Raw genomic sequence first — 9,157 nt, 5'->3', positions numbered from 1 at the left:
CGTTATTGTCATTAAGTGGGTAATGTGTCACAAAACAAATAATCAAAACATTTCAGAGGTGGGGCGCCAAAAGTGTCTTTGTCCCCGGGTGCTGAGAACACTTGTTACGCCACTGGTAAGAGTCATACGTTATGTGTGTAGTTCTATTGTTGTAAATTGATGTCACGTTACTCGAACCTTGTCCTTAAGTGAGCATTCTTACATCATAGCGTCTCGTAGTTTGTAGAAAGTTCTAGGCCTCAGTTGGGCAAGGCACATATAGGCGACCAAGTGAGCGCAAGTTAAGTCAGAAAACGATAACTTAGAGAAAGTGAAGGTAGACTGTGTGTTTGTTAGATTAGCCATAAGGGGCAATATTTATAGTGAGTTTCACAGTTTAACAGAGATAAAGAAAATAATTTGTCTTGTTAACGAGTGTTCTAAAGCAATTGAACCCGTCTCTGTGGACTTTGACAAAAAGGAGACAATTATTTAAAGTTCTGGATGCAACTGTGGTGATCCACGGAATAACGTAAGTGAATATATTACTGATTCTATTGTAACAAAATAGTAGAAAAGATATAATTCGTCTTGTCAATTGAGTTCTAGAATAACTGAACTACCCTGTGTGGACTTTTAATAAGAAAAGACAGTTATTTAGAGTTTTAGATACAACTATGATATCCTATAGTGTAAATATTTTTTGTAGATATGTTTAATTTGTTTTAAATATATTATTGTAAACCAAGTGAATTGTTTGCTGTCCGTTTATTGTTCCAATTTATTGCCAACAAGTCACAGACTGTATAAGAATCTCAGCCTCATATAATAACTCTGACAAAGTACAAGATCAGTAAAAACTGAGCCCGGCATGGCCAGGTGGTTACGGCGCTCGACTCGCAATCTGAGGATCGCGGGTTCGAGTCCCCGTCACACCAAACATGCTCGCCCTTTCAACCATGGGGGCGTTATAATGTGATGGTCAATCCCACTATTCGTTGGTAAAAGAGTAGCCCAAGAGTTGGCGGTGGGTGGTGATGACTAGCTGCCTTCCCTCTAGTCTTACACTGCTAAATTAGGGACGGCTAGCGCAGATAGCCCTCGTGTAGCTTTGCGCGAAATTCAAAACAAACAAACAAACAGTAAAAACTTTACAGGAATTTAAGAGATGAATTAAAAGAAAGACAGGTAATACTTAAAGAAGAATTAAAATAAAAAAATAAATCAGTTTAAATATAAGATTGATGAAACTGTTGGAGACGAGCAGAAAGATTATATCAATAAGATTGAAGAAGTATGGAAAGGCTCCAATAACAAACTTTAAGTATAGCAAAGCTGTAATGACAAATTTAATTGATTCAAAAGTGAAGTAAAGAAAATCATCATTGAGACATCGATGACAGATGTTTAGAAAACAAATTGTTGAATGCAAAGAGTATACTAGTCACACCTTTGTCAAGAGTTCCAACTGAAAACACTATATACTACCATTTATGGTATAGGAGAATGTATTTGGTCTAAACCTATTACTACTACTGCTTTATCCCCTGTTACCAATGAAACTTTCTGGAGTGTTCCAACCATGGCATTACCAAACACAGTTCCAGAATTTAGCTGGTCCATTCAACATTGAACAATAAGAAATCAATAGACTATGATGGGAAAATACCATGGAAGTCATACCAGGCTCAGTTTGAAATCATTTCTAGAATTTTTGGTTGGAATAATGAACAACAAGTCACCATTATTGCTGTTCATATAAAAGGACCAGTTTTGGCAGCTTAAGTAACCTTTCAGTTGAGAGACTTAACAACTACTAAGCAGTGTTAACTGCCTTGCCCAACAGGTTTGGAATGTTACAGCAGAAAGAAGCATAGAGAGTAAAATTCCAGAGCAAGAAGGCAAATTTGCAGAAAATTTGGAAAGGCTTCTCCAGCTATCCTATTCAGATTCTCCTTGTAAAATAAGGAATTCCTTGACATGAGACCAATTTATGGATTCCATATTAGCCTGAAGCAGAATTAGTGACTGAGCTTGAATCCAATAAAGCTGCAAGTAAATAACTAAAGGTACCCTCTCCAAGTTATGAGATCATTAGTTCAAATCATATTGAAACATCATCTCACACTGATAATAGTTTAAAAGAACTCAAAGGGTTTGTTGGTTAAATAGTTATATGGAATGCAAGGAACAAACCCTAAGACAACATGTGTTTTAAGTATAACTTAATAAGATATATTACTAAAAATAGCAGACCAAAGCCTGTAGAATATAAAAAACTCTTATAAAAAAAAAGATACCAGAAAGAGAAAATTATTATTATACTTGTGGGAAACCTAGCCATGAAAGCAAATACAGTGAGGAATCAACAGTTCTATAGACACCAAAACAACAATACCCCAAGGTTGAGTGTTTGAACTTAACAAGATTGAATGGACAACAACAGGCTAATCAGACATAGAAAACATACAAGGCAAAGTCCAGCTCAGAATATTCAATCTGTCCCAAATGAAATAAGTTAATTGCTTAAATAAACCAGTCCATGAGTACACATGTCTACTGAAGAGAAGCCTTCCAGTATGTTTAAGTGGCATGGGTTCTATATGACTATAGTTTAATCCAAGTTGATAATAAAAGGTGGGAATTGCCTCTAGATATGAGAAATAATAGGGAGTGATGCAAGCAACAAGTAGACATAAGGTTCCAATAAGAGAGAAGTTAGAAGTTACCCTTACTGTTGAATACTTCTCTGTGCCTCATGGTGTGTGTGTAATTGATATCGAATAAGAGTACATATTGAAAACTGACTTCACATACAGACAGAGATGCAAGGTTAGGTTAGCTTTGAATAGCTTCATTGTTTACAACAAGGAAGTCCCTGTTCACAACAATATAATTACTGCACCAGAGATTGATCTTTCCATATAAACAAGAAGAACAGTCATCATTGTACTTCTGAGAAATGAAGTAGTCATAACAGAACTTATTATAAATTCATATTTAGTGACTTGGCTGTAAGAAAGTAAACAATTAATTGTGCTCTGATGGATTAATACTTGGTAGAACCTTTGTGGAACTGAATGAAAAAGATGTCATCATTAAGACCATGAACACAATAAAACATAAAATCTGAGTAAAATCTGGATGTGACATTATTAGATGTAAGGCTATACACATAGTAGTTCAACATTAAATAACCTTGGAAGGAGTCACTTTTGATAAACAAAGTTGAAGCTTTACCTAAAGACAGCTTGCCATCACATTTACAAGAATCATATTAGTGTAGCTGTGGAGGTCATACAATTGATCACACTTAGCAGTTGCATAACATGCTATTGAAATATCAAGACACCTTCTCCAGTAAATCTCATTAGTAAGGATAAAGAAGGAAGACTTATCAAGATTGATACTAGAAATTCAGCCTCATTATGTAAGTTAGGCAGAAGACTTTCACTTTCAAAACAGGTTGAAGCTTTCAAAGAGATAAGAGCCATAACGGAACAAAATGGGATAAAATCCAGTAATAGGCCTTGGGCATCCTCTATTGTACTTGTGAAGAAGGTTAGATTCACAAAATTCTGCATGGACTACTGATTGGTGGACAAAGTTACAAAAAGAGATGTCTATCCATTGCCATGGATTTCCTTTACTTTGGATATGCTACATAGATCAAAGTGAGTTTCAGCTTTGGATTTGAAAAGTGGATATTGGTAAGTGGAGAATAATAAAGCAAGTAGAGAAAAGACAATTTTTACAAAAGGAAACGAATTGTAATAATTTATTGTGTCATCAAGTAAATTATGTAATGTTCCTACAATATTTCAATAATTGATAGAATGTGTTCTGTCTGAAGTACTATAGAATGTCGTACTCATCTACTTGAATGACATTGTCACATATTGGAAGATCTTTAATCAAGCTTACAAACGCTTAAGAAAGGTTCTGGATGAATTTAGGAAATAAAACCTCCAACTGATTCCTCAAAAGGTGAATTTCTTGGGACAGATAGTCAGCAGAGAAGAAGTGTCTACAGTTCTACCAAATACCGATTCTGTTAATAATTGGTCAACATCATAGAACCCGTGTGAGGTAAGAGCATTTCTTGGACTGTGCTATTTCTATCATAATTTTGCAATATCGTTTCTGACATTGCCCATCCTTTAGACAAATTACTTGAGAAGACAAACAAGTTTTTATTACCTGCTGACTGTGGATAAGCATTCAACAGAATGAAAAATGAATTGACAACTACTCATTTTATATATAGATACCAACGATTCTGCAGTAAGAGCAGTTTTGTCACAAGCACAACATGGAAAGAACATGTGACTGCTTACTATAGCAAAGCAAAGAATGCAACAGAAAGGAGGTAGGAGATATTTCACAACTCGAAAAAAGTACTAAGTATTGTTCAACCTCTGAGTCACTTTCATCATTACCAACATAGACAAAATCTATGGGCTGATCATGCAGCATTGAAGTGGCTGGTGAGCTTTTGCAACCCAGAACGTGAAATAGCTAGATGGCTTCAAAAACTCCAGAAGTACCGCGTTAATATGTATACTGCCCTGGACGAAACCATGAAAAACCATGCATTTGTGAGACATGTATATATTGTGAGAAGAGGGAAGCATAAGAAAGAAAGGATTGCCAGACTAACAAAGCATGGCATCAACAAGTTATGATTTGGTCCAACACTCATTTCAAAAATGCTCAGGCAAATGATGCAAGTGTGAAACCAATTATTCAGTAGCTTGAGAATAGTGCAGAAGGATCCTCATGGCAAACAGCTGCTCCATAGAGCCTGAAACCAAGATGTATTGGGCTCAATGGGAATCTTATATTTGCAAGATGGCTTATTATGTTAGAAATGAGAAGACTCTAGTGGGCAAAAACAATGACTATAGTTGTAACTTCCACAATCTCTACATTCGGGAGTACTTCATCACTTTCCAATTTCTGGACACTCGAGTGCTAAGAAGACACTGAAATGAGCAAAATTACTCTTTTTACTAGGTTGGGTGAAAGGGCGTTGTGGAAGATTGGTATAAAACACATGAATTCTGCTGTGAGCAGAAAAGTCCACTAAAAACAGAATGAACAGCTACAGCAGTATTATGTTGGAGCATCACTAGAGAGAGCTGCTGTTGATATGTTTCATTCGATTCTATAAAGTAACACTACAAATAAATAAACATGGTCGGGATGAACTACTTCACCAAATGCCCAGAAGCATATGCTACTCCTAACTAGGAAGCAGAATCTCTTACAAAGAAATTCATCAATGAATTTGTCTCAAGATTTGGTATACGAGTGGAGCTTAAGTTGGATTAGGGATGGAATTTTGATTCATACCTTTTTGTAGAAATATGTCAAATCCTTGTTTTTGAAAAGACCAGGTTAACAACACTTCATCCATCTTCTGACAGCATGGTGGAAAAATGTAACGTGTGATCAAGATCTTCCACTTTTACTAAGGATTTATCATACAGCAGTGCATGAAGCTACCAGCAACACAGCATCATCAGTAATGATCAGGAGAGAACTGAAAGTGCCATTTGACCTTCTGTACCCTTGTTCAGAGAACAGTCACTCAGAAGAGTCTTATAAGAGATATAGAGAGAGATTAAGAAACAACACAACTGATGACATATATGGCTTTATTCAAGAAGAGTTTAAGCAAGTGATAAAATGAGAAGTCACTATGATGTTACTTTTGATAAGACTGGTTTCTGTCAAGGTGACATGGTATAGTTGTACAATCCCAGCTGCAAGAAAGAATAAACTCCAAAGAGAAGTATGCACTTGGAGGGTCTGCGTGTTTTGTTGAAAGGATCAATGATGTAGTCTGTAGAATCCAAGCCAAAAGTTCTCCATTATAGTCATCTTTGGAAGTGGAACAAAAGCCAACTGGGTAATTACAGATAAGAATTCATCAGCAGAAACTCAGTAAACTGAGGAGCCCAGAGTTTCTATCGAGACTACTTTCAGAAAATCTTGAAGAATGGCGTTACTTGTAAAGTCATCCAAACAACTACCCATGAAGGACTCCACAGTGTCAGGATGTCTAGTGACAACAAGGAATAAAATTCCATTCCATTTGTATACTATAGGTCTCAGAAGAGAAAACTACTCAAAAGAATTGGTTAATGGACAATTTAGAGTAGGGTTTTATTTTATTATGTTTGCATTAGTGTTATTCTCTATCTTTACATTGTACAAGATTATAATGGTATTGACTCTACCTCCATAGAAATCATCAAGATGAACACGATGCTATACAACATGACATGAGAGGAATTATAGTAAATCAATATTACATTTCTTCATTGTGTTAAGTACTACGTTCATAGTTAACAACAAATTATTATATCTGTGCGCTTCAAGTTGTCACTCTCTCTCTCCTGGACTCATTTTCTTATACTTACTTACGTGGCAGGGGTTCAATTTGAAGCGAGAGAGAAGACAAGAGACTTCTCTCCCCAACTGGGGTGCTCAAGAACACTTTGTTCCTCTTCAACCCCGCTCGTGGAATGTTAATTCTCGTGAATCCAGAGAATGTTTGAATGTTGCTGCTTTTGTGAGACACCAGGCACGGGTAGATGTTCTTGTATGTGTGGAATATGCGATATTTTCTTGATGTTGTATTAACTAATAATTTATTGCTGAATGATTAGTTGATTTATTAACTAATAGATAGATTAATCAATGAATTAACTAATCAACGACCCCCGGGAACCTATAAGTTCGATGACCCAAATTTAGGTGTGGGGGAAACCGGAGTACCAGGAGAAAACCCACTTTCACAGGCAGACGCCGAATAATCTATTTGCCCTGTGACCAAGCTGTAAAAAGAAAAAAATAATTATTAGTCTTCACATAAAACATACATTCATTCGATTAGCCATCGTGATTTTGTATGAAGAGGTTGTATGGGGATGTGTGTTTTGTAGGGGCGCTGGCAATCTTTACAGAGTGTGTTTGTCAGGTTGTTTCTATTTTCTGCTTTTGTGTAATACTTATGCGCTAGATCACTAAGCTTACTATTAAGAGTAAGGAGATTGATTATTTTGTGTAGGTATTTAATGGGGTGTGTTTTGTTGATTGGTGGGCTATTCTTAGTATCTTATTTTTGTTGTTTTTGTATTTTATCTAAAGTATTGTTGGACATATTATAAGTTACTTGACAGCCGTATTCTATGAGCGGGCGAATGTATGCTTTGTAGATTTAGGGTATTGTGTCTGCTGTGCATCCAGTGTTTTTGCCGGCTATTCTCTGTAGGTGGGTGATGCGTTTTCTGATCGACGAGTGTATGTTTTGAACGTGTTTTGTCCATCTTAAACGTTTGTCAAATGTTATGTCAAGGAACTTGATGTGGTTACTTATTTCTATTGGTGTGTTTCCAAGTTTTAGTTTAACGTTTTCTGTGTCTTTTTAGTTTTCTGCATAGAATTATTGCTTGGAATTTTGACGAGTTTGGTGCAACCCTCTATTTGTAACACCAGCTGAAAATGGCGTACAGTGATTTTTGGACTCGTGACGTGACCAAGATAGGCTGCAATATCGTCAGAGTATTGAGAATTATAAGTATATGTGAAATGGAATGTCGCTTACGAATATGATTTAAAGAAGTGGCGAAAGGACAGATCCCTGGGACATTCCGGCTGTAATGTTGAATGGTATTGATAACACGTCATTAACTTTAACCTTTGCTGTTCTGTTGGTAAGGAAGTTTGATATCCATCTGACTGTGGGATTATCAACTTTAAGATTGTGCAGTTTGTATAAGATGGCATTGTGTTATACGCTGTCGAAAGCTTTTGTGACGTCCAGAAATATTCCTAGTGTTAAATTTTTTTATGACCCACTTTGGTGTATTTAAACCAATGTTTAACCCACAAAACACACTACATTCTATAGAAATATTTTGTTGTAACATGTGATGAAATTGTAATATCACTCAGATAACTGCTATAATGACCAACAGTTAGTATAGTACAATGTGCTGTATGTCCTAGAGATTTTGCCAAATGAAGAAGCAATCAATGAACATCTTAGATCCAATCACTTTTGGTGAGTGTCTTATATGTTTTGTTTATGTGAATTTGTATTATCTGTCCAAATGTATCCCCCAGTAGGACAAACAGGAAGTTTCTGTACTTACAATGCTAAAATCCGGGGTTCGATTCCCCCTTGGTGGATACAGCAGCTAGCCCAATGTAGCATTGCTCTAAACAAACAAACGTGATCAAACATATCGATATTCCTCAGTTATTATTGCATTGGTTTGTTGGTATTCTGAAGAAACGTCATCATGTTTTTCCAATTATGATCTGTCCACAAGATGGAAAAGACAATGGATATTCCTCATCTGATGATAATGATTTTGCATAATCACATGATTTATTATTACAAGTCCTTTTAGGCGACCCCCTCCCTAGTGGCACAGCAGTATGCCTGTGGACTTACAACGCAAGAAACTGGTTTCGATACCCGTGGTGAGTAGAACAAAGATAGTCCATTGTGCAGCTTTGTGCTTAACTTCGAACAACAACTACCTTTTTAGAACTATCAAATCTTGAGAAAGAGATTTTCATAAATGCCCATATAGCATTTTGTATAATTATGTAAAGCAAATGAATGAATAACTCATTTTTTTTTGAGCATTAAGGTTAAATTTTAGAGGCATACAAATTACGTTCGTAAACTATTTAGGCTAAACTTAATCCTTAATGAGTAGTGAACATAAAATCTTTTGTTTGTAAAGCATATTTTATAATGATAAACACCATACATTAAATGTGATGTATAATATTAGGTCGTCAAGAAATTAATATCACGTTTTGGAACACTTTCATTAACCACCCAAAAAATTTACGTCGGATATAGTTAAACGAACCGCCTAAACGTTACGTTAGTGTATGGTATATAAGGTGTAAAGTTTAGTATACTATAAGCCCTTACAGTGACGGCACACGACAAGACACACATTCGGCATGTAACACTGTTTGAATACAAGAAGGGAAACAACCTCTCTAGCCACAAAGAATATCAAGGAAGTTTATGGAAATGTTTTGAACGTTCGTAAGTGTGTCAACGATGGTTCAGCAAATTTTGTTCAGGTGACTTTAGCCTTAAAAACTGTGATGACAGGGGCTGACATGTTGGAATTGATAA

General features: G+C 36.0%; 1 protein-coding gene across 1 annotated transcript in view; it reads right to left on the bottom strand.

Annotated features, from left to right (window-relative positions):
* LOC106458670 (atrial natriuretic peptide receptor 1-like) overlaps positions 1-6,887 on the bottom strand; it is a 51,767-nt gene extending 44,880 nt beyond the window's left edge. Inside the window, exon 1 of the mRNA XM_022384926.1 lies at positions 6,870-6,887. Within this exon, the coding sequence (XP_022240634.1) occupies positions 6,870-6,887 (18 nt within the window). The remainder of the gene's footprint in view (positions 1-6,869) is intronic.
* Between the last annotated feature and the right edge of the window lie 2,270 nt (positions 6,888-9,157).

Source organism: Limulus polyphemus, unplaced genomic scaffold (genome assembly GCF_000517525.1).
Source record: "Limulus polyphemus unplaced genomic scaffold, Limulus_polyphemus-2.1.2 Scaffold499, whole genome shotgun sequence".
NCBI lineage: Eukaryota > Metazoa > Arthropoda > Merostomata > Xiphosura > Limulidae > Limulus > Limulus polyphemus.
This window is presented reverse-complemented; position numbering and strand designations above follow the sequence as displayed.